The sequence below is a fragment of the Chionomys nivalis genome, chromosome 23 (genome assembly GCF_950005125.1).
Source record: "Chionomys nivalis chromosome 23, mChiNiv1.1, whole genome shotgun sequence".
Taxonomy (NCBI): Eukaryota; Metazoa; Chordata; class Mammalia; order Rodentia; family Cricetidae; genus Chionomys; species Chionomys nivalis.
Genome location: NC_080108.1, coordinates 28,443,946 through 28,469,798, shown reverse-complemented (window position 1 = coordinate 28,469,798; position 25,853 = coordinate 28,443,946). Strand labels below are relative to the sequence as shown.

Sequence of the window (25,853 nt, the reverse complement as noted above, 5' to 3'; positions counted from 1 at the left end):
CAGAGACAGCTGACCAGAGCTTGTGGGTGCTCAGAGACTCTGGACCGACAGCTAGGGAGCCGGCATAGGACCGACCTAGGCCCTCTGCATCTGGGTGACAGTTGTGTAGCTTGGTCTTCTGTAGGGTCCCTAGCCGTGGGAAGAGGACCTGTCCCTGATGCATGGGCTGGCTCTTTGAAACCCATTCCCTATGGTGGGATGTCTTGTTCAGCCTTGATGCAGCAAGGAAGAGCGTGGTCCTGCCTCACTTGATGTGCCATGCTTTGTTGATTCTCATGGGAGGCCTTTCCCCATCCGGATGGAGAGAGAGGAGGAGGAGATGGAGAGGGTGGGATAGAAGGGAGATGGGGGGAGGGATCGGGAGTAGAGGAGGGAGGGGAAACTGAGGTTGGTTTGTAAAATAAACTTAAAATGATGAATAAATAAAAAAGAAGGAAGGAGGAAAGGAAGGAAGGAAAAAGAAAGAATTCACTCCGTGGCTGGCATTACTCATAAGAAAACTAACATCACTGCATCCAGCCCTACCCAGTCCCACCCCCACCCAGCCCCACCTGTACCCCACCCTCAGCCCACCCTGAATTGAGGGCCACTATCAATACTGGCACATACTATCTCCCGGTATTATAGTCCTACCATGTTCACTTCCAAATCCAACATTTCCACTTACTTTTTTCAATGTGTCTTTTTATTTTTAATTGACAAATAATAGTTGTACATCTTTATCAAGGATAGCCTCTTCTGGCCTCTGAGACAACCGCTTGTGCATGCATGTGTTCTGTTCTTGCCTGCTTTGTCTCCCCTTGTGTTGTGAACATGGTACATTATGTGCTATTTAATAGCTACGTCGCTTCTTACTTCTCTACAGTATATGCTCACAGACTGTAGGAACTTTACCTGCTGTTGTTGTGTTAGAACAGGAAGTACCGTTTCGTTCACATATCTGAGCTGATGGGAAGCACACTTGCAGCATGGGGGTTGGGGAGGGCTGCAAGTCTGTGAAGAGACACATGATAGTTCCTTCCTTTGCACCCATGTGGGAGGCCAGCCTGCTGGGCTGTGACCCTTTGAGTTTCCTTAGGCTCATCTCTTCCTCACCTCCCTTCCTTCTCTGTCCCTCATGGCCTTCTGGCTGCAGGAATGTGGGGCTTTCACGACCGGGACCTGGTTTTGCGGAAAGCTCTCTATACCATGATGAGGACAGGTGCTGAGCGAGAAGCCCTGAAGCGGAGGTGGAGATGGCAGCAGACACAGCAGAACAAGGAGGTTTGTACCCGCCCCTTTGCAGACAGGAGCCACATCAGGAGCAGCCTCTGGCTGTGCTATGTAGTCCGGGGGAGCCTTGTTGCAACAGCGCAGCCCAGGGGGACCACGGCACATTCTTACTTACACCTGCCATGCTGGTGTGCTTAGGAAAGAGCCTCCCTTCACTTTAACAGTGCCCCAGCAACAATCATAAATTATATAGTCATGCACTGATCTGAGAAGCCCTTAGCCCCTCAATCCAGAGAAAATCTCCGCAGCCCCTGGCCATGGTGACATTACCACTTTTCTCCACAAGAAGAATCTGCCTATATTGGGGGTAAAATGGCCCTTTAAACTGTGCCTTGGTCAGTCCCAACCAGGTTCACTCATTCTAACATGCACCCAGGAGTGGTCTTGGTGATTAGAAGCCTCCCAACAGCTTTGAAATCAAGGGCCGGAATTTCTTAAACTACATAAGAGTAATACATCAGGGGACACTAACAGATGTGTCCAGCTGGGTCCTAGTGGGGCTCAGGTCAAGCTGGGTGGATCGGTACTGCTGCCTTGGTGGGAGGAGGGGGTGAAGGCAGGCAACAGCGGCTGCCTCCTGAACCAGCTTCCCTTCGCGCCAGTCAGGGCTGGTGTACACTGAGGAGGAATGGGAGCGAGAGTGGACAGAGCTGCTAAAACTGGCCTCCAGCGAGCCTCGCACACACTTCAGCAAGAATGGCAGCGGCACGGGTGGTGGGTGAGTGCTGCCCTGCTCTCCATGGGTCTTCCGGAGCTCCTGGTCACTCAGGGCCTCAAAGAGCTTGGGGAGGAGGGTAAATGACCCTGCATGCTAGCCAGATAACAGAAAACAGAAAGTGTACGTTATACATGAGGCGACATGGGAGGTGAGGGGAGGCTGGACACATGCACCCAAGCTCTCTACACATGAGTTCATGAGAGCTGCTCAGCCCTGTCTCCCTCAGGCTCCTCATACAATGCAAACTGTAGTAACTAGGGGATTCAGGGCACAGTCAGACCTGGAGGTGGTCTGTGACAGTGGCCATTGCCACAGCTGCCATTGCTTACACAGGGCTGTGAAAAAAAACACCAGCTACTGTTTATAGAGTTTTTCTTTAATCGACTTAGTGTGGGGTTCAAGTCACACTGAAAGCAAGAAATCATCAAACCACCCAGTGCTTCCCCAATGGACTCCATGACCATTATGTGTGTTCTTAGTACAAAGGCCTTGCACGCTGTGTGCACTCAAGGAAAGCTTGCTCCTGCAGGTCAGCTCCAGCTCCACTGTAGAATGAAGAGCAGTCTGGACCAACAGGCACATTTGGCCATGAAATTTCAGAAGATGCATTCTTTGATATTTGCTCTTTTGTGCTGAAGTAAAAGGTCCCAGCCCAGAAGAGTTCTCTGCCAAAGCACGAAGAATGAATGCTGACACCAAGAACACAGATGTGCGTGTCTCCTGGCCAGTCTCGGGTTTGCAGGCCAGGAAATCCTCTGGGCTCTCAACACCTCACCACAGTGAGCCTCGTGCCCACTGGGCCAGCCCTCTCAAGCTAGGATGCATTCCAGCATAGCCAGCATAGCCATTCCACGTCAGTCCTGATAGTCCGGCCTGTGGCCAGGCAGACGTATGTTTGTACAGTTGAAGATTTGTTCCTGAAAACTTAGCTTTTATCTGCTCCGTGCCCTCCAAGTCCCAGGTGTCCCTTCCAGTCCAGTGTTTCTTTCACTGTTGGCTTTCCCACACTTGCCGAGGAGAAAACCCAATCTCTTCTGGGGAAGCACAGGTGGGAGAGAAGAGAATAGCGGTCAGCGTGCTAGTCTGTTTTCCATTGCTGTCACGAGTGACCTCACACTCCGCGCTTCTGAAGGGAAGGAAGCGCATTATATTGTTTAGGGGATAAGGAAAAAGTGCGTACAGTTCGTTTAGTGCTTCTATTCTCAGTAGTTTGAATCTTCAGATGTGGAGCCTACAGATACAGAGATCTGTGTGTTTCGTGGGAAAGGTGTAAACATATGTGCATTTTCATGTGGACAGGCACATGGATGCCTGTAGAAGCCCAAAATTCATGTCTGGTGTCTTCCTCAGTCGCCCACTTCTTTGTTTATTGAGATACTCTCTCTCGCTGCACCTGGAGCTTACACACTTGGCTAGCCTTGGCTAGCCAGCTGGCCCTGGAAATCCCACATCTGTATCACAAATGCTAGGATTACAGCAGCCACCATGGCTGCCTGCTTTCACGCCTGGATTCTGAGGATCCTAACTCCAGCCCTCACAAGCACAATCACCGCACCCATCTGCCCAGCCAGAGCTATTTGGTTAAAGCAAAACATGTTTTAGACATTCAGGGTGGAGAGGGAAAACTGAGGGTTGGCACTATTGGGGATGGCGGCCAAAATGGGAGACTGCTTCAAGGCCAGAAGACGGCTTCCTATGAGTAAGAATGGTGGAGTCATTCCAGGCAGTTTCCCACTGTACAGGAGGAAGTTATAAGAAGGATGAATTTAGGACAGGAACCAAAAAGCTACAGAGAAACCCTGTCTCGAAAAATCAAAAAAAAAAGAAGAAGAAGAAGGATGAATTTAATAAGGGTTAGACTGGAAGTGAGAGTCCTAGTGAACTTAGCATGTTCCATGCCGCTGTGATAGGTGACGTGTGAACATGGTCCATCTTCTTGTGCCAGGGAACAAGGAAGTAATCCAAAAGAATGGCAAGGAGATATCAGAAAAACACAGACCAAGCTGAAATAAGTGAAGAAGACCGAATTAAAGCATATTTGAGCATCATAATATCATAATGGATTATAAATCATTTAATAAAAGTATCAAACCAGAACTTCACAGTGCTATCTATCAACAAGCTTGTGAAATACCAAGAGATGTGCGGGGGTTCCTAGTTCCCCTGTGGATTGTGTGTTAGTTACAGAGGTGACCTGAGCAGCTCTGTGAGGGTGTGGCTGGAAGAAGAGCCAGTGTCCTAGGCCCCACCAGAGGTAGGTCCACCTCCATATCCCACCACCTGAGAGGACACTCAAGGATGACCTGACAAACCCTAGTCTAACGTCATAGAAACTTCCACAAGCCACCTGCCCTGTACTCCTCAGCATCTCAGAAGTGCCATGGTTATGGAAATAGAAATACCAAGCAGCATAAAACATAAATACCAGCAGGATAAAGGAGATTGAAGAGACCTAAGAGAAAGCAACTCATGACCCTGAGCTTGGTCCTACATCTTAAAGGTGTTGCCGGGACCACTGTGAGCAGGCCTGGTGGCTGGATGGTAGCTCTTCCTTTTGATGGCTGTGTCCTGATGTGTCAAAGGTGGCCGTGTAAACAAGAAGCACTCTGACCCCTCTCAGAATAAAGACGTGGAAGCCTAGAGGATAACTTGCAGATGGTTCTGTGTGACATTTTATGACTTCTGACTGCTGCCACATTTTCAAGTATTAAGTAAAGTTTGTTGGCCACAAAAGAAAAAGGCAAGAGAAAGGAAGGAAGAAAGGAAAAAAGGAGGGAGGGAGGGAGGGAGGGAGGGAGGGAGGGAGGAAGGGAGGAAGGGAGGGAGGGAAGAGAGAGAGAGAAAGAGAAATGCAAGAAAAAGAAGAAAGAAAGAAAGAAAGAAAGAAAGAAAGAAAGAAAGAAAGAAAGAAAGAAAGAAAGAAAGAACCCTAATGTGACATGGGATTTCCCCACAGGCCTGGTGCATTTCTTAGGATTTACAGCCTTTGTTCTAGGAGTGATGGAGAGAGTTGGTCCAGCACTCTGCACACAGAACTCATTCCCAGCCATCCCTGCTCCCTTGCTGTCTTTGGGGAACGGATTCCAGAAGCCCTAGGATACTGAAAACCGTAGAGTCTGTCGCCTCCTGCTACACACTGTCATCATATCTAGGAGACTTACACAAGGCCCCACCATCTAAGAGCTCTGGCTCTCTTCCCTCGGAGGGTGGCCCTGTTGTTGAGGGACATCTAGGTCACAGTCTTCTGCCCCAGTGTCTCACAGTCTGGATGACAGTGATTCTTGGGGTCTACTCCACCCACGAGGCAAGGCAGGAGCTTGGACCCAGGCTGCAGAGGCTCAGTGTGTGGCTGTGCGTTCAGCCTCCTCCTCCCCTCAGGGTAGGATTCAGGCAGCTTCTTCATGACCTCTTCCCAGGAACTGTTCCCGGAAGGTTCCTCAGATCCTTGTAAATAGGGTCCAGTTTTTGTGGGTGCTCAGTCCCTACTCCGAGTCCCTGCCTTTTGTGTTCCCCACTCCAGTCTAGTCTCATGACAAGATTACTTTGTTTTATTTCCTAGTGTGGACAACTCTGAGGATCCTGTATATGAAAGCCTGGAAGAGTTCCATGTCTTCGTCCTAGCCCACATACTGCGGAGACCCATTGTGGTGGTGGCAGACACCATGCTAAGAGACTCTGGTGGTGAAGGTAGGATCCTCAAGGAGCTGTATTTAGGGGTGGTCCAGAAAGGGTGACATCTACCTGTACATAGGCAGAGTCATGTCACTTTAAGACATGTACAAAGATAGCATTTCATGCAGTTCTTCTTCCTCCAGCACGGCACTGATCACCTGTCCTGCATGGCGGCAGCAGGAGACTATGAGAAATCTGGCCAAGCACCGCAGACAGCACAGATCCTATGAAAGCTCCAGGCCCTGTTCCCGGAGTTCTGCAGGATAGTGTTGTAGAGAGGAAAGGAAGGAGGGCTGAGTGTGGAGGCTCTGAAGGGTGGTGAAGAGTCAGGAACTGCAGGGGAGCCAAGCCGCTGTTATCTGGCCACTGAGAGCCTCGCCCATGACTTCTTGGATGACCCCTCCCTCAGCACTTGATACAATCTCCCCCAGATAGATAAGTGCACTGAAGCCCCCAGTAAGGCTGGACAATACCCCCACCCAGGTTTAGCCAGAGACAGGGCGTAGATTCTCACATGACATCCCTAAGCCTGAAGCTCCTGCGAGTGCAAGGAGCTGTAGTAAGGATGTCTGAAACTCCACAGAGCTGGCTGGCCATGCTCTGAAGAGGCAGAAAAGAGGGAGAACCAGGAGAGCTGTCACCAGGTCCCTGCCTCCCTCAGCAGACCCCACTCCCAGCACTTTCCCCAGTGTGGTTCCTTTTCCGTTCTCCCTGGTGGCACCATTGCAATCCAGTTCACTCTTGCTGCCGTGTTCGTCACTTCTAAAGACGGCATTGTCCACAACATCTCTTCACTGCGGCATGCCAGTGAAGTGACCCTGTGACATTTCACTCGGCTTCACTTACATTTAAATCCATCCCATAATAGAAGTCATGAATGTCCTGGAGCCCTGGTGGCCAGGCATCCGTCTTCATGCCAGAGAAAGACCAGCATGGCTGTGGCTGCTCTGAGGGCAAGGGCTAGCAGAACGTGCATCCGTGCATCCTGCCCAGGTCTCTTTGCCTGCTGCCAAGCACCAGAGCCAGCAGCCCTCTGGTCCATGTCCTTCTCCTTATTACAGCCCTCAAAATAGGATGCTTATGTAGGCAGAATCATCCTGCCCAGTACAGACTGAGTGAAGGTGGGGGTGGGAGGGATGACTGAGATCCTCAGAGACCACTCTAAAGGCCCCTGTGCTCCACACTAAGGAGGGTACAATTCCCACTCTGAGGCTAAAGGCAATGTTCTTCATGATCAAACCCTAGCTGCTAGGCTGGGGGTTGGCCCAGAGGGTAAACTGCTTGCCTAGCATGCATGAAGTCCTGGTTCCATTGCAGCAATGCATAAAATGGGCATGGTGGTACATGCCTGTAATTCCAGCACTCAGGGGGTCAAGGGAGTTGGAAGTTCAAGGTCATCCTCAGCTACATAGTAAGTCAGGTCTACCTGAGACCCTATTTCAGTGGGGGAAAAAGAAAAGAATCAGCTACTGCTTGGGGCCGGTGTTCAAAGAAGTGGTTTTCAGGCTTCTCTTCCCTTGTTCTTCATAAGAACGTGAACAGGATGGTATCTCATCACACAAAGATAGCGTCTTTACTTCTCATGTCCCACCTGATCTGCAGCTCAGTACCAGAGCTCTCTGACTGCTCCCTTCTGTGCTGTAGAAGTTGATTTTAATATGCACCAGTCACACTCAGGGAATGTAGGTCCTGCCTGCATGTGAACATTTCAGTGACAGCAGAAGAGAAAGGACAGCAGAGACTTCTAGACAAGCTAGTGGGCGATACTTCTGACCGTCTTGGGCAATGGTCTTAGCCCTGACCCTGCCGCTCTTCTATCTATGGTGTGGCTCTCAGGAGCAGGCTACCCAGGCAGATCACCATGGAAACCTTCAGTCCTGGCCCTGAGCACTAATTCTGTTCCCCTCTTCCCTCTCCCTGCGTCAACCCACTCCTCCCTTTCCCACTCTTGCCCTCCGACTCTACCCGTGTCTGTGTCCACAGCATTTGCACCCATCCCATTTGGAGGGATCTATCTGCCCTTGGAGGTGCCTCCCAACAGGTGCCACTGTTCGCCCCTGGTTCTGGCTTATGATCAAGCGCACTTCTCGGCCCTTGTGTCCATGGAACAGAGAGACCAGCAGAGAGAACAAGGTTTGTCCAGCCCCTGAAACACAAGGGGGTAAGGTGGGGTGGAGGGAGATGGGGTATGTGTGGACAACCGCCTAGCGCACATGCACACACAAGGAGCAGCCATGGTTTCTGCACAGCCATGCTCAATAGGTTCGCATATGTGTTGACTGGCAGTAGTGACATTAGAGGTAATAGCCACCTAAACCGCTCTGGAAATAAGTGATGATGCCACTGTCTGCACTTAGCTGTTGGCGTCCATCATGGGCATGTATAAGTTTTCTATATTTTAATTAATTTTAGCTGACACATGTGTGTATTTCAGTGTACATACTGTGTAGTGCACTAGTCAGGGAAAACGCATCTATGTCCTCCAACATCATGTATTACTTCTGATGTTGAAAATGTTCAAGATCCTCACTTCTAGCCTTTTGAAATACATGTTGTCTGTGTCCTTAGGGGGATTTTTAACTGTAAAACTAATTATTGCTAATGTTGTGTGTGGATTTATAGATGGAAGCAATCCACTTCAGTTGGAGTTGAAAAACAAAATCCCTTCAGGGCAAGTTTTGGCAAGCTGTGGCCCACCACTTAGTTGCAGATAGTTTTAGTGGCACACAGCCAGACTCATTGCCTGACATTTTCCCCGTGGCTGCTTTGCAGTGGGGCAGCAGAGTGTGTGTGTGTGTGTGTGTGTGTGTGTGTGTGTGTGGCCTGCTGGCCTCCGACATTAATTTGTTGGCACTGTTCATGAAAGGCTTGCCCACTCCTGCTGTACACTAGTAAGCTTTTGAACCAAAAAGCCAACACTTTATCTGCAGGTCACTATAGCCAGGCTTCCTGCAAGAAGCCATCTCAGTGCTGATGGATTGATGGGACCAGCGCCACCTGCTGCACGGTGCACAGTTGCAGCTAGCAGTGAGACAGGTGGGGCTGATTCACTGATGGCGAAGAGGGCTTTGTTGCGCTCTGAGTTAGCTGTGATGGATATGTGAGTGTCTGGGTAGAAAGGACAAGGTTTTAGTATTGCCACTGTTATTTTCAGTACAGAATGAGATTTTCCTCAGGAGACTGAAGGCCAAGGAAATAGCATGTGTTCTAGGGGTTGGGCCCTTGAATGTGGTTCTAGGAAACCCCAAGTGGTTGGTTGAGGGCTCCCAAAAGCCAGAAGCTAGAGGTACCATCCTGACTCTTTACACTGAGTGTATCCTGCCCCCTCCTGTGGACAGCTGGCAAGGGAGGACACAGACAGAGCCCTACCTCCTCCAGCCCCTATAAAGCACCCCTTCCACATATGTTCCTGGCCTGACAGCCAGTCAGAGAGTCAGCAGGTCAATGATGCAGGGTGTAGAAAGATCCTGGCCCCCTTCCCAAAAGCCAAATCAAAGTGCAGCTCACATGCTGATGTAAGTAGGAGTGGGTCCAGGCAGCCAAGGTCACAGACTGCTGTTCCTCACCCTTCCTCATAACTCACTCACTACCTGTGACCACCAGAAGAGGTTCTCCATCATCAAAGCCTGGGGTGAGCATGCTTTTCCCTCATCTCTCTGCTTCCAGCGGTGCCTGCCTCCTTCCCTAGAGTTTTGTCTGGCTTCTGTTTTGGCATGGTCTGAAATGAGGCCTTCCTGTGTTGTTCAGAATGACCTCCAAAGTCCTAGACTCGAGGGGTCTTCCTGCATCAGCTTTCCAGGTTACTGAAACCATATGCGCATGAAGACCCCCACCTTTAATACTGTAGCACTTGCTACAGGCTGTGATTTGGGCTAGGACTGGGACTCTTGACAAGAGTCCCAAAAGCCCCTGAGGTCAACATCAAGTTCACAGTCTCAGGTCCCCCAGAGGTCTTCCAGAAGTCTCCCTGGTGAAACGATAGCTGTGGAAGGTACAATCACATCCCTCTAAGGAACATAGCAGAGTACAGGTTTCACTCTGGGGGACAAGCTTTTTTCCAAAGTCTGGGTTCTGGCCCCAGAGCATAGTATAGTTAACTCTTGGCTTCTGTGGGTGCTGGGTCCCTCCATAGTGTCTGTGGGTCCTGCCTCCACAGCCACTATGTGCCCAGAACTGCGCATTCCCACTACCAGTCCTTACAAGCTGGGCTAGAGCCCTAGAGGGGATGCAGGCTCTCTAGAGGATATACCTCTATATACCAACAGTGGCTCTGCCATCACCGAAGGGAGACACTGAAAAGATGCCTGCGGGTAGCTGACATCCTGGATGGCCCAAAGCCTGACTATGTTCCTGTGTGTGGCCTTCCCCACCACAGGCACTGACTAGTGCTATGGGTGGGGCTTCGGCAGCTTCAGACACAGCAGCCAGACTAGGGCTGATATCACTGTCCTTCTCCGTGACCTCACGCATAGATTCACTGTGCTGTGGACCTTAGCAACAGGCATGTGATTCATTGTCTTTCCTTATTAAGTTGAACAACCTTCCCCCTTTCTGCTTCAAAGGAAGTACTTCCTGGCTTCTCCTTGTGGGTCTCAATTCCATCATTGCTGATGGTGCTTTGGGGCCCATGGATAAGGGGTGGTGTGCAAAAGTACAGAGATCCCTGAGCATCAGCCAGACAGCCCAGGCAGCTGCGGACAGCAGACAGCTAAAGATAGCATCTACTGTGAGGGCTCGGTGCACAGAGGGACTTTGCACCTGCATGGGAGCTGTGACCTTCTTCATACGGCTCAGAACAGCGCTCAGCTTCATCTTGTGAACCGTTGATTTCTATGTACTATTTTAAATCATGGTCAGCCATAATGAAACTACAGAAGCTTCAGATGAAGGAGTTCCTGCCTCACTGTTCCATGCCCTGTGCCACCCACACCCTGACCTGGGGCAGCAGCTGCTGAGCTGTGAAGAACTACCAAAAGGGCCTCTATTCCCCACTGCCTGTGATAGCCCTAGGTCCCACATCCCGTGATGGAGTCCAAGAGTCAGTCCCACAGCATGGACTGTGCAACATCCCAGCATCCTCAATAAACGTCTCTCTGCTTTTAGGGAAAGGAAGGCATGTGACGAGCATTCAGGACAGTAGTCTAATGGGAAGGGCAGGTAGACAAAGTGGGGTTGTTTTTTGGGGGGATCGGAACTTGCCCTGGGAGTCATGATGCAGGGTCAAAGCAGCCTGGACAGGAGCGATAGGCTGCTGTAGAATGTTATGACCTATCAGAGTATGCCCCTGTGTTGAGTGCAGTGCAGAGTACAGAGTGACCCTGTGCTGTCCAGAGCAGCGCAGAATGAGCCTGTGCTGTTCAGAACAGGGCTTGGGACAGCCTCGTGCTGTGTGCGCAACCAAAGGCCTTTCCTTCTTACACCTGCCTTTTCATGGGGAGGAAAGGCTGCCCCTCCTCAAGGATTTGTGCTGACATCTCACCCCACTAAGCTGAGCTCCCCGCTTGGCTCCCCTGGTTATGAAGCAGGCTGAGAAGTATAGTGGAGGAAAAAGGAGGTGCTGTGTGTCCAGACAGCTTGACTGGGAATTGATTTCTCTCACTAGCGTGTCCACTCATGCCAAGAAAGGCCCAAATACAGAAACTGGATCTTGTCTGGAAACTCTAAGCTGGCTGCTAGGCTCTCAGACAGACGAGTGGCTCATTCCCCTAGTAATCAAGAGTGGCAGAGGTTCATGACTGTTGTCTATGGGGCAAGCTCTACTTAATGGTCACTCATACCCTCTCCAGTTCAAGAGGCAAGAGTAGAGTGTGCTTGTCTAGCAGTGGCCCCTAGCAACTGACTCAGTAGCACAGTCCTCTGCTTCCCATCCTCCTATGGACACACCTTTCTCTCCCGAAGTAAGAGTCTCTCAGGCAACTTCAGAGCCTGGGGTCACCTGGCCTTCCAAACTAAGAGCTTAGGCGGCAGTTCTGTGCCCTGGCTGTGCTGGTCTCTACCATAGAGCCACCTAGCTAGAATGAAGTGTGACATTTCCTGAAAATACCTCTCAACCCTCAAAGATGAGTTTCTGGGGCTGGAGAGATGACTCGGTGGTTAAGAACACTTGCTGCTCTTGCAGGGGACCAAGGTTCATTTCCCAGTTCTGTGTAGCTCACAGCTACCTGTAACTCCAGTTCCAGGGAAACTGACCCTTCCAGGGAAACACCCTCTTCTGACCATTGAGAGCACCAGGCAATCACAAGTTACACACACATACATGCAGGCATTTACAACACGCAAATACAATAAAAATAAATCTCTAAAAATAAAAAAGGAGGTCTCCTGGAGTCGCCATATTAGTCCCAACCCTGAGGCCTGTCAACTTTCTTGTCCTGGTCTCTTTCCCTCACAGCACACCCTACCACTAACTGGACATCTTTGCAGGAAATAAAGCCCAGCTCCTAGCGGCCTTGACTGGAAGTATTTGCCTTTGTAATGCCTTATAGCCCAGAAGCATGCAGCCCTCCACTTGGGGTTTCTAGAGTACCCCAGAACCAATCTCCAGGTTTGCCTTGTTTGACCATGTGATTGGGTCTAGGGTGGAAAATGGGGGCAGAGATCCAGGATCCTCAAGTCTTGCCAGAAAGTAAGATGCTGACTGAGATATCTGTGTGTTGTCAGATGTGTGTCCAGATGAAGAGGTGTATGATGGGCAAGCAGGGACAGCGATGATGAACGTGAGGGACCCAGGCCTCTCAACAATGGGGACATGCTGGGGATTTCCTCATGATGTGGCACGATGCTCTGGGCCATTGGGTCCTGTGTGGACTAGTCATAGGAGGGAGTAGAGGCCAGATCCTGTGTCCCTGTGAAGCGCAGAGGATGACTGTGAACCGTGTGTGTGTCAGAATGAGACTGTATTTGCCACTAAATGAAATTTTATAATGTGATATTGTTAATGCAGTACTCTAAACCTAGGTTCTTTTCACTCAGATTCCTTTCTTTTTCGTGTACCAGTCAGACTGGCCTGTGGGCACGGCAGTGCATCCAACACCTAGGAGCACGTTAGTGGGGCAAGGGTCTGTGATGGCAAAGAGGCCTTAGAAGCCAGGATGTACCTAAGACATGTGGCCAGTGCTGTCCCTGCGCTTAGTGTCCCTTTCTTTAGCAGCATCCTTAGTTTACCAGTTGCCATGGAGAGTCTCGGGAGGAGGAGGTGGGCTGCCAGGCCTCCCGAGACACCTCTCCCCGCTGCTGCTCTTTGGATCTCAGAACATGCACACTGAGCAGTGCCAAGTCTTCCAGGCACACTACCACCATGCCTACATGGCTGGCCATTTTAACCCAACCTGGGGCAGCAAGGAAAAGACAGGCACTTAAGAAATGACAGACGCATACACAGAAAAGTTGGGATCGGGTTGGCTGTATGTGCTTTAACGAAGCCATACCAATTTTACTATAATTGAAACCTCCCTGTGATTGTTATGTACAGAATGGGCTAGGACACCACAGGAAGTGTCCATAGGCCAGCAGTCTCAGGCTGTAAGCATCAGGGAGGAGGAAGCTGCAGTCACCTGTACACATTTGTACTTGCATACACTGACCAACCATTTCTAAAGATTAGTACTTGGACAAAAGGAAGGTGTTGCCATTCCTAGCCTGACCTAAGAATGGTCTTGTTCATTTCTCATGGGTCTGAGGCATTGGTCCTCGACATTGCTGTGCCCAGTCATTAGGAACTTCTGATCTTTATACATTTTACTCGTGACTTCCTCACCTCCCCACACTCCGCCAACATCTGATGGAGGAAGAGCCAGGGTGACGGCACCTGGACTTTCAGTTTGCAGCCCAGGCTGTCACATTTGGCACACTTGACAGTTGACCAACACACTTCACAAGAGATTAAAAGGAGGCCAGGGGTTATGGACAAACTTAATGGCTATAGGGCCCTCTACCAGGTTGCATACGAGGAGCAAGCCCTTGAGTGCTACTGTCTGCCTACATCTTGACCCTGGATTTCTAGCCCCCAGGACTGAGAGGAAAATCACTCAGTTGCTAACTGGCCACCTAGACTACGGTGTTCTGTCCCATAGCTCAAGTTAGTGGCACTGGGAACCATACAGGAATGAAAGAACCTGTGTTGCTGAAGATTCCCTCAGGTGAAGGGGCGGGCAGCCCTAATGACAGTCTCCCTTTCCCGGCTCAGGTAAAAGCAAGTAGCGCCACTCATACCTGCACATGCGCATGCTCAGTGCTGGCTCAGTTAATATGGTGGCTAAAGGTTCTCCCCATCCTCCAGGCTGCATGTTGGGCTTCTGGGCCCCGGGGGATTAGAGTAGGGTGCCAACCAATAGATGGGCAGACACTCTGTAAGCTACTGAGACAGGGTGGCCGAGTGACAGCAAAAACAGGTTTGCCTTTCTCCGTTTATGTTTGTTAGCAGGGCAGAACACTCCCCTAGCTCACTTTCTGCTGGTCCCATCACATCCAGCTACAGTCTGAAAATATTAAATGGAACATTCCAGAAATCAACAGAGACCACATTCCCATTGTTTTTTATTTCAGTGTATTTTATGCTGTTCTATTTCATTAGTTATTGCTGTGAATTTCTTACTGTGATTGATTTATAAATTAAACTCATATAGGAAAAAGTACAGTATGCAAGAGGGAGAGAAGCACTGTCCAGACACCCACTGGGGCCATCAGATGTGGGTAAGGTGGCTAGCGCATTTGCTGTGTGCACCTGGAAACAATTTCGAAGTTTGCTTATGTCTGTGTTTGGAGAACTGGTCTCTTTATCATTATGTAAATGGTCCTCTTCTTTGTAACCCTTTTTTCTGGACTCTTCTTTGTCTGATATTAGGTGGCTCCCCCTAGCTCTTTGTTTCAGAGAGTGTCTTTTACCTGTGTCTTTAGATTCATAACTATTGTAGGGAGTGCAGACTTGAGGCTTGTTTCGCTTTAATCCCAATCTAACAGTTTTATCCTTTGACAGTGTTGACTGTTTGCATGTAATTATATGAATGATATGGATCGGTGAAAGCTAGTCTTTTCTCCTTGTTCCGTCTGGTTTTTGTTTCTCACCTGTTGTCCTATCCTGAATTGATAGTGGTACTTAATGACTGTTTGCCCGGATTATTTGTCTACTAGTGTTTAGCTTACCTGGGGTTTATGGATAGAATCGTTACGGAGAGCCTCACACTCTCTGCCCCTCACACTTTCTTCCCCTCACTGTGGACAAGGTACAGCACAGCTCTCTTGGCTGTCCAGATCTGGTTATCTCAGAAGTGCTAAAAAGGAGAGAAAAGGGAATCTTATCTCCACCTTCATTTATTCCATTTCCATCACTCTGGGTAAATTCAAGTCACTGCTGGTGTCCGCTTCCACTCTCCAGTGTAGATCAGCAGGCAGTGAACGGCTCCTTTGGGTTTGAGAAAGCCTTTGGATGGCCTTTGCGTCTCCGAGCTCTGTTAGAAGCAGAATTAGCAGCTTTTTCTCATCCCTTTAAATGATGCCACCTGCTATCTTCTGCTTTCTCTGTTCACCCTGATCTGTATGCTGCCATCTTACTTCCTTTCTCTGTATCTAACTTGTCTTTCTTCTTTGCCTTTGCTTTTGGAAGCTACGGGTGCTGTGGGAAGGGATGGTTTTGTTGTTGCGTTGCTGTGGTGTCTTTAAAGCTTTAGTGGCTTACATTCTTTTTTCATGAGTGCAACCCTTTTAGCTAAGTTCTTCCTACTTGGGTCTGAGTCAACCTCTCCTAGTGTCTTCCCTTGGAAGCCTCTTTCTTTCCTTAGAATTTAAGACACTTATCCACTGTAGTGTCAGTTCAGGGGTTGGTTAAAGACAAGCTGTGAATTTGCAGCTTTATCATTGTAATATCAAACATCTCAAGCAGAAATACCCATTGTTTTCCATAAAACAAATATTCCTAATCTTCATTGGCTAGCTGGAAATACCGTCAGTAGGTTTATAGGCTAAAAGTCAGAGAGAGCCCTTTCCAAAACAGAAAAGTAAATCCTCTTGGACCTATTTGGAAAGCCTTTGCTATTCTTGACATCTGCCACCAGGTGGTGCTCTGCCCCGCGGCCAAGCGTCTTCCTGGGTAAAGCAGGTGTTCAATAACAATTTTCCATGTACATGTGACAGGAATGGAGTGCAATGGACGCACATGCGGAGGATCCGCTTTTGAGGTGTCCCTGGATGTACCTTCCCTCAGCCCTCAAACAGGCTGAGCCGTAGGTCCCCAGCCCCTCACTCAGGTTGACAGACTGTCAGGCTCTTTCCAGTGGATAGGCTGGGGAACCCAGTCCAGCCCATCTGCCAAGGGTAAGAATGCCCAGGCACCCTGTAACAGGGTGGTAAGAATGGTGGGGTGTCCTAGTTAGGTAATTTATCAGAAACAAAACAAAACCATAGCAACTTACAACAGACAGGGTGGGCTCCCAAGTAAACAATCCGCTAACAGAGGTTCTGATTAGCAGGCAATTCTTCCTGGGGTTCAAGAGCTGCTCCAGCCGCCTCATTCTCGTAGCCCTACTGTCTTTACAGGAGACATGGGCAGAGAGGGCGAGCCCCTAGTCCTGGCCGTAGTCCCCAGATCTTACCACGGTACTCTACTCACATCCTATGTATTCAGTATGCAAACGCCCCCAAGGCCAAGAGGATGGAAGTACAGTCACAGCTGGCCAACCAACGCTGCCCCATGAAGGGGTAGCCAGATGAACCCAGAATGCCCAAATTATACCCACAGGAACTGATTCTGATAGCTTATTATTGTCTAGAGCAATCTTTCCCAAACTCCCTTGATTTCAAGATCCATGAGGAGGCATATTTGCAATGTAGTCCTCCATCCTCACTCAGGACCCATGGGTTGGCCTCCATCCTCACTCAGGACCCATGGGTTGGCTGGCCCTCTGCATGCAGGAGTGCAGAGCCTTAGGAGTGTGGGAAGCAGTGTTGGTAAGGAGCGCCTCTGCTGCCCCTAGACACTGGTGAGGAGCCAGGCTAAGGCCTCAGTGTTTGTGACCTATAGACGTCACCCAACGGAGGCCTGTTCCTGAGCTAGCCCAGAAGCCCACTGTGCAGCTCAGCTGAGGGAAGGGAGGCCACAGAAGCTGAGATGCCACCGCCTCCTCCCCCATCAGACCCTGCCTGCACTGCCCCATCCCTGGCCACACAGTGAAACCCCCTAAGCTGGCCCATAATCAGCAAAACTGCCTTTCTTTTAAGGTAGAGATTGCGCTGACAATCTCCTTAAGCAACACTAGAGGGTAGCATTGAGTCCAATTTCAAACTTCCCAGTATCGGCTCCTGGATTTTCTGTTTTGTTTGCCTTTTTGTTCCTGCCATGGCACTGCATGGTATGACTCATGGGCTATGGCAAGCAAAGGAACAAAGCAGCTGCCAGATGCCCTGGGCTGGGCTTCTCGGCTGTGGTGGAGACCCCAGAGGGGTGGGGCATTCTAAGTGGAATGATACAGAGGATACTGGTACTGATTTGGAAGGTGAAATTGGGAAACCATCTCCCTACTTCTTCCTGTTCAAGATTCCCGGCAACACCCTTAGGAGAAGGCAGATGTGACACTAAGGATTCCATTTTGGGGGTACCCGGGACCCCTCGGGAACTCTTACCAGATTTCAGTGCATCTGTAGATACCCACTCCTAGCCCACCTGATCTCTGACACTAGTGTGCTGTGGGCTGAACCAGCTCCTGAGAAACAGCAGTCCAGAGCCCACCCGATCACCACCTCCACAGAGGGCTCCCTCCCCACTCACCTTTTAAACAGGCGGTAGCCCAGCGCTGCCTTCTGTGGGGTTGCCCGCCTGTGTCCTGCGTAGGTAAGCTCCCTGTGAGCAGGCTCAGGGGGTCTGTAGCCCCCACCCCACCCCAGTCATGCTGCAGTAGAACTCAGCACACGCCTCTCCTGACTTACAAACTCTGCCGGTCCCCGAGATGAAATGGGGGCAAGAAGCAGGCCACTAGCAAAGTGGCCTCCTCCGTACACCTCAACAGCCTGGGTCTTTGCTGGGAAGTAACAGAAGCAGTCATACTGACATGCAGAGGGGTCCCTGTCCTATTGACAGAAAGAGACCCGGACAGTCCAGGTGCTGCCTCCACCGACTCTTCATCTACATCGTGAGAAATTGTTAACGTGGTCCATTTTGAAATCTATGCTCTTAACACTCCTGGTATAGAAGTTCTGCATCCTCTTTGTCTCCACGGGGTTGCCTGTCACCCGGACAGCTAGCCTTGATTTTCCCTTATAGAGCTCTGAGTTCTGCTGAGGCTCCCAGCCTCCTTGCAGGCGGGTGAGCTGCCTGCCACCATTCCGTTCTCTCTCTTCTGTTTCAGCCGTCATCCCCCTGACGGATTCGGAGCACAAGCTGCTGCCCTTGCATTTTGCGGTGGACCCCGGAAAGGACTGGGAGTGGGGGAAAGATGATAACGACAATGCCCGGCTAGCCCAGTAAGACATGCTCCACAGTCCGGTCCCTAACCCAGCGGCCCGTGGGAGAGCCGTAGTGGGGCTCCTGTTGGGGGTGGGGGTAGAGGGCAGAGAGAGGATTGCATGGGCGCTCATGCCAACTCCGGAGCTTTTCACTCAGCCTTCTTTTGTCAGCCTCATCCTGTCTCTAGAAGCCAAGCTGAACCTTCTACACAGCTACATGAATGTGACATGGATCCGCATCCCTTCTGAGACCCGGGTGAGCCTCACGTGCACAGGAGCCCCAACCTTGTGATCCGGGGGGAGGGGAGTAGGGTAGCCGCCCTATGCTGTGTGGGATATGAAGCACTCCCCTCCCGAATGTCCATGGGGGGGGGCACGCTGGCCACCCGCACTGCGGCCCAGAGGCCCCACCCCCTCGTGTGCCAGGTTCCCAGTCCAACCAAAGACTTCCTGTTGGTGCAAGTGGGGGCGTGTGTGTGTGCGTGCGTGTGTGTGTGTGTACATGCAGTGTGTACAGGCAAGTGTGCGCCCCAGTTAGGTTTTTCCCCCTCTTATTTTGCACAGCAGGAGAGGAATAACACGCCCACTCACAAAACAAACCGTAGGCAAGTCATAACACAAAACTATCTCTGCTGAGATCGGAACAAGATGTGCCACGGCAGAGCGGAATTAATTATAACTGTGTGTGGATCCTTAGAAGAGCTGGGGAACCGACAGCGCTAGTCCTCAGCGTGCCCCCTCCCCTCCCCAAGGCGGAGGTGGCCGCAGGTGAAGTTGGCAGAAGGCAGAGAGCCGCCCACCCAACGCCTGCCTTAGGGGAACTATTGGGCGGCTCCTGCTTGCAGATGCTGAGAGATTTCGTTTTAAGCCTGTGACTGATGTTTTCATAATCTCGGGAGGGAACTCCCAGGGAAAGGGATTTGTAAAAATTGCGTATAAATAATTGGTCCTCCCTGACATCCGTTTACTTAAGCATCCAGCAGACTCTAAGGAGGGACCCTGCTGAGTGGTGTCTTCCCCACTGCTCTGAGGGCTCACTTCCCCTTCACCGGCACATCATCCGAGAAGGGCGCCCCCGCGTGGCTCTGATTCGCCGTGTTTCTGAGGGCACAAGGGACAACCAGGCAGTGGCAATTCCTGCCTCTCCCGTGCTGGAAGATGCCACTGTGCCCCAGGATGTTGCTCTCTAAAACTCACATGTTATGCAACAGCAGCAGCTGAGAACCATCAGAACCTTGCAGCCAGGCACATCTCTGCCGTACATGAACAGTGTGCTTGGTCAGGCCTGGGGTACGGGGTGGGGGTGAGGGTCCTGTTCTGCCAGCCATTGCTTCAGTGACCTAACTAAAAAGGGTCATCCCCCTGGAACCTGTTTGAGGAAAGGACAAAAATAAAGTGAGAAGCAACCGCTTTTCCGGTCTCCTCTGGAGACTTGTAACTTGTCATGGATGGATAAAAGGAATAATGGGGCCAAGACAAAGAATGTGGTTTGGAGCAAGGTGTCTAGCCCCTGCTTAGAGTAAGTAGGTGAAACATCTGTGTGAGAGAGACGTTGTCTCACCTGGTGGCCTCTACCATTACAGAGGTCTGGAACCTGCTTCTAGTGGTGCCGATAGCCTGGCCAGGAAAGAAGGCCATAGTGTGGACCTGGTGTCTCTCTATAAAATATTCTGAGGCTCTGGAACTCCACTCCAGGGTGCTTATGGGCACTCTGACTCTACTCATCCACTCGGGATTCTAGACTAGTTATCTATGAATTCCAAGATGAAGTTTGTGCTCGCTCCCTAAAAGGATGGCACCGAAGGTATGAGGTCTCTTCCAGATAACTCTGCCAACACCAGAGCCTGCCTTCCACCCTTGCAAAGATCAGGGCTCTGTGTATGATTAAACACAACCCTCTCTAGTAGACCCCACCCTCACCCGCCAACAGCAGAGACCTCAAAAAAAAAAAACCCGCCAGTGTACTGGTCTCAGCTCCACCTGTGTTTTGGGGGCCTACACGGTGACACCTCTTTTATAACGGCCTTCCTTTCCTGCCTTGCCTCTCCACAGGCTCCCCTTGCACAGCCAGAGTCTCCAACAGCCTCAGCAGGGGAGGATGTGCAGTCCCTGGCCGAATCACTGGACTCGGACCGCGATTCTGTGTGCAGCAATTCCAACAGCAATAATGGCAAGAACGGTAAGGACAAGGAGAAGGAGAAACAGCGCAAGGACAAGGACAAGACGCGCGCAGACTCCGTGGCCAACAAGCTGGGCAGCTTCAGCAAGACGCTGGGCATCAAGCTGAAGAAAAACATGGGCGGGCTGGGCGGCCTGGTGCACGGTAAAATGGGTCGCGCCAACTCTGCCAATGGCAAGAACGGCGACAGCGCCGAGCGCAGCAAGGAGAAGAAGTCCAAGTCGCGCAAGGGCAGTAAAGAGGAATCGGGAGCGTCGGCTAGCACCTCGCCCTCGGAGAAGACCACGCCGTCGCCCACGGACAAGGCGGCGGGAACGTCGCCGGCCGACAAGGGCAGCGGGCCAAGGGGCGACGCCTGGAAGTACAGCACGGACGTGAAGCTGAGCCTCAACATCCTGCGCGCCGCCATGCAGGGCGAGCGCAAGTTCATCTTCGCTGGCCTGCTGCTCACCAGCCACAGGCACCAGTTCCACGAGGAGATGATCGGCTACTACCTGACCAGCGCACAGGAGCGCTTTAGCGCGGAGCAGGAGCAGCGGCGCCGGGACGCTGCGGCGGCAGCCAGCACCACGGCCACGGCCACCGCCACAACCAAGCGACCGGCGCGCAGGCCCGAGGCTGAGGGGACGCCAGGCCCGGAGCGCGCCTCGCCGGGCCCGCCAGCCGCGCCGCCCACGCAGCTGGTGCTCAAGCTCAAGGAGCGGCCGAGTCCGGGATCTAGCGCGAACGCGCGGGCGACGCGGGCGGCGGGTGGCGCGGCGTCCCCGGGCCCGGGCGGTGGCGCGCGTCGCGCAGGAACCGGCACGGGTGGCCCGGCCCCAGGCCGCAGCCCACCCGCGCCCGCGCGCCAAAGCGTCATTCACGTACAGGCGGCCCGGGACGAGGCGTGCGCGCCGGCCGTGGGCGCGCTGCGACCGTGCGCCACCTACCCGCAACAGAACCGCTCGCTCTGGTCCCAGAGCTACAGCCCAGCGCGCGGCGCCTTGCGTACGGTCAACACGGTGGAGTCTCTGGCGCCCGGCGGAGCGGACTCCCCGGGGCCCGCGGAGCACAAGTCGCAGACCTACAGCAACGGCTTCGGCGCGGCCCGCGACGGCCTGGAGTTCGCCGATGCTGACGCTCCGGCCACGCGCTCGAACGCAGAGTGTGGCCGCGGTGGCCCCGGGCCCGCTCAACGGCGCTGCCAGCGAGAGAACTGCGCGTTCTACGGGCGCGCCGAGACCGAGCACTTCTGCTCCTACTGCTACCGCGAGGAGCTGCGGCGGCGGCGCGAGGCGCGCGCTGCGCGGCCCTGAGCCGCCCGAGACTGCTTTTCCATCCTGTGGGTCTTTTTTTTAACTTGCTCTGGTCAGCCGAAGGGCCGGCGCCTCCTCCTCGGTCAGTGCCGTGTATGTGTTTGGTCAAACGTTCCTAATGGTGCCTGAACCTACACTGATGCCACTCAGGTAGTAGACGGATAGGAAACAAGTCATACTGTTGGAAGTGGGTGTGCTAGCCTAGCATCTGCCTCGTACCTGTGGAAACTCAATAGCCATTGCAAGAGTATTTTTGTTCCTCTATACGAGAAATAAAGAAAATCGCAGCCCTTTGTTTTTAGAAGGGAGTTGTGTTACATGCTTCCCCCTCCCCAACCTAGGGACTGACCTCTTCCAAGTAGCGGTCACATGCGTGCAGTTGGTAGCACGCAGGGTTTAGAAACAAACGCGCAGCCAGGCCTGAGGGGAGCCCCCTCTGCGGCTCCCATGTCCTTCCCACCTGGGTCCCGGAAGACCTCCAGCAGGCACTTTGCTACCCGCTGACGCTGGCCCCTTAGGACTCCCCAGCTCCATCTCATAAGCAAATCCTCCCACAGCCCCCGGCTCGAGCAACATTCACACTGCCATCCAAGCCGCGGGCCACCACAGAATGGGCACCGGACAACCTACCTCTCAGGGCACGGTGAGGTGTAGCGATCGCTCCAGTGCAGAGCAGCTCCTGTGACAGGAGCTTCCCAGAGACACTTGGGGGTGCAAAAAAGCAGGGTCCTGAACTCATGCTCGTATTGGCCCACCTATGAGCCAGAGTGACAGGCTGCTCGTGTCTCCTTTGAAGACATGTGTACAGTGGACTGTCGCTGGAGGGTCCCTTAGGAGGTGATATCACATCCGTGCCCCAGAGGAGGGGACAGAATTGACCCCTTGGTCACTGTGTCGGCCCCAAAGAGGGCTGCTTTGAACCCAGCCTGGTAGGGGCTGGGAGAGGGCCGGGAGGAAACTACCCCTATTCCACCTGCATCTGTCAGGGTTCAGCCAGGTTAAAGGGCTCTCTGCTGGTGGAGACCCTTCACGGGGCAGGTGGCCCTGCTCCTGGCTCCATGCCACATTGAGGGAGCAGCCCAATCTCTGAGCAGTCTCCTTTTTGGTGCCTCCTATATTTCTTGAGGAAAATTAAAAAAAATAATAATAATGTGTCCTTAGCTACCCTATTTTGAGCAGCAATATGCAGCCTCTTCCTTCAAGATTACCTCTGCAGACCACTGTTCTTGACCAAGGACACCGAGGGGCTAGCCTGCCTCACTAAAGAGCAAGCTTGCTTCCAGGAAATACGGAGAAGATGGGTAAAATCCTCGCTAATGAAACAATACTTTCATACCTGTGAGAGCTTTAGACCAGCCCCTCATAGCCCTAAAACAGGAGAAAGCACCTGCTTCCCCTCAGAGAGCGCAGGAGATGGGTCTCACCTTCACTGGAGCCAGCCTCTCCTCCTGAAAGCATGTTTCATCCCGTGACATCCAGAGCAGCAAGAGCAAAAAAAAAAAAAAAGGGAAAAATAAAAAGTTTTCAAAAAATGGGGAGGGAATTTTTTTTACCTGTTTGGAAAATGATAATAAAATAACTGAGTATCTCCTGTGAGTAATTCTTTTTGTTTTTAATTATTCCACAGCCTGTGGAGTTTTCAGTAATGTATTCAAGTTTTGCATAAAGTGGTTCCTTAAATCAAAGTTATTTATTAAATAGACTCTTTAAGAAGTTTTTCCAAAGTTTTATTTTCGTGTTGAACAAGATGCTTTAAGTGTGTGGTAATAACTAATATTCATGACCCTGATAGTTCTGGGATTTCTTTCGTTACTCAGAAAAAAAAAATATTCTCAGAAAAGTCTCTCACTGAGAGGGTTTGTGGCAGCTTTTTTTTGGGGGGGGGGGGGCTGGTTCCTTTTGAACACATCACCTGAACAGCTCTTCCATCCTCCAGTGCTGTAGGTCACAGAAGCCTCTGCTTCCAGCAAAGTGGGCTGCTCTAGCTTATGCCTCAGAGCACCCACCTGATGGTTCAGTGTGTATTCAGAAGCCCGGTGCGTAGACACAGGAGGCGGATATCCATGTTTGCCTTTCTCGTACTGTGATGTTAAAACAACCAACAAGAAATTTCTAAACCTGGCTATGCAAATCCTTCATCTTTCTCATGCACTCTGCCAGAAAAAAAAAAAGTAACAAATAGGACCGAGGATTAAAGTAGTTCGTTGTCATAAACCCTCCCAAACGGGGTAATGATTATGTACTCTTGAAGCTTGACAGCAGATCCTATCTCCTTCATTGCCAAGTTACTTCTCCTCCCCCATCTAATGATGAATGTGCCATACAGAAGAGCCAGACTGCAGACTCGCGATCCTGGCTGAATAAAAGGCCCCAGCCTCTCAACTTGGTCTCATTGGGCTAGACAAGGTGGAGCAACGGTTGGAGCCTGCTCCAAACAGTTCAGGTGGTTAAGAGTAGCCATTGCCTTCTGAGAGAAGAGCAGCTTCCGTGTAGTATTAAAAGTGGAGAGAGGCCAGTGTAGTGTGAACATATTGTTTCTGTGTGCCTGCAGCCTGCCTCGTGATCTTAAAAGAGGTGACTGCTGTGCCCTCTGGCCATGCTTAGTGGCTGGAGACAGGAACATGTAGACCAAATTCCCCAAGATCTCCTTTGACTGGACCGCCCTTTGTGGACCAAAGAAAGGGACGAAGATAGGGAGTCCCAGCTGATGTGTTGAGAGACACCGCCCACGCCAGTAGTGAGCGGTGCTCTCCTCATCTAATCTGGCCAGACTTTCCGAGAGAGATGGGTGTCTCTAAGCAACAGTAAATGTCCAGAAGAACTGATATTTCTAAGCCCTGTGGAGATTATTTCAGAGGTTCACATTTCCTTCCCAGGCATTGCCTAGGGATGATTTTATTACTTTGGCAAGGGAAGTAGTTTTTCAGTGTATTCTGTTTATAGACTTTATGCACTGTTGCGTTCAAGTTTTATAGGCCAACTTTAAACTGCACTATACGAGTTATTTTTATATGACTCTCAGACGTGCCACAGAGCGATGCCTTGCACCCTTCTTTTCACAGGGTCGTCCCTTGGAAGAGTGAATCAGGGTGGGCGGGGCTGCACTGTGGGGTAGTGGAGTCTCAGGGCCTTTGTGCGGACCCTTTGACCCTGGGACCATGTAAATGTCTTCTCCGTCTTGACTGAGCTCTTAGTTTGTTTTCTTCTGTGTACGGGTTCATGGTGCTACATCTTTCTTATCGATGAAAAATTTGTCCCTAAGTTACAGTGTCCCCTTCGTTACCTGTTAGTACCCAGTGCCATTTGAACCTATTGTTTTCCAAATTTAATAGTATCCAAAATAACTTACAAATTCTGCTACCTTATTGCCATGAGTATCTCACTATAACAGAAGATGAAAGAGCCACCCCAGCGCAGGCCTCAGGGTGTGGAGTCCCCCATGAAGTCAGTACATGCCCCAAGGCTCTGGGCAGAGCCAGCTGTAGCAAGGCCCTCCCTAGCATCTGTAAGTTTATTTTGCAAACTCTTCTAACTGTAAAACCAGACCTTTCCCATCAAAATATATTCCACATTGATTGAAAAAGAATAACAAGAAGGTGGGCAGGGTTGTAGACATTGGTGCTGGGAAATTTGTGAAAGACAGAAAAAGGAGAGAGTGACATTTGCACTGTGTGGGTCTCCATTGTTTATTTCAAGGCTTGGAGTAAAGCTAAGGGCACCTTCCTCATGTTTGAGGTTTCTTTGTGACATGCTGTTTGACCCTGGTCATAGGAAGGACTTTGCACATGAGTTCCTCCATCTTCTTTTCTTCCAAGGCTTCTAATAAGGAGAAAGTATTTTGGTAACTGAGTGAGCTAGCTCTGGCCTTAACCCACGTGAGACAGAAGAGTGGCCCAGGTTCCAGCTCTTGGAGGCTCCTGCTCTTGTCCTTTGAAGAGAAGCACTTGTGAGAAATCCGGAGGTGGCCAGTACTCCTGGCCCAGGAAACGGGCAGTCCCTTCCCAAAAACCTTACATAGCAGCTCTCCAGACCTCTGAGCACCCTGCCTCTCTTTGCCAATCCATGTGGATGGAGGTCTTCAGGGCAGAGACACCCCACTTCCTTCTTGCTGCCTTCAGATCCTCCCTATTGGCCAGGCCTATGGGGCAGCACTGGTTCTGTTGGCCTAAAGCCTGGTTCTGAAGAGTTACCGTTGCTCTCACAGGGCTGGGGCCAGGTAGTTCATCATAGAGGCTCTGTACACCACAGGGATGCTGGGAGTGGCCCACCCCAGACCTCCTCTGTG

At 51.2% G+C, this 25,853-nt stretch overlaps 1 protein-coding gene across 3 annotated transcripts in view; it reads left to right on the top strand.

Annotated features, from left to right (window-relative positions):
• Otud7a (OTU deubiquitinase 7A) overlaps window positions 1–23,164 on the top strand; it is a 247,668-nt gene extending 224,504 nt beyond the window's left edge. For all 3 annotated transcript variants that reach the window (XM_057756512.1, XM_057756509.1, XM_057756511.1), the window contains 7 exons: window positions 1,136–1,263; window positions 1,875–1,990; window positions 5,550–5,677; window positions 7,646–7,795; window positions 17,998–18,112; window positions 18,266–18,350; window positions 20,147–23,164. In XM_057756512.1, coding sequence (XP_057612495.1) covers window positions 1,136–1,263; window positions 1,875–1,990; window positions 5,550–5,677; window positions 7,646–7,795; window positions 17,998–18,112; window positions 18,266–18,350; window positions 20,147–21,568 — 2,144 coding nt within the window. In that variant the 3' untranslated portion in view covers window positions 21,569–23,164. The remainder of the gene's footprint in view (window positions 1–1,135; window positions 1,264–1,874; window positions 1,991–5,549; window positions 5,678–7,645; window positions 7,796–17,997; window positions 18,113–18,265; window positions 18,351–20,146) is intronic.
• The last annotated feature ends 2,689 nt before the right edge of the window (window positions 23,165–25,853 follow it).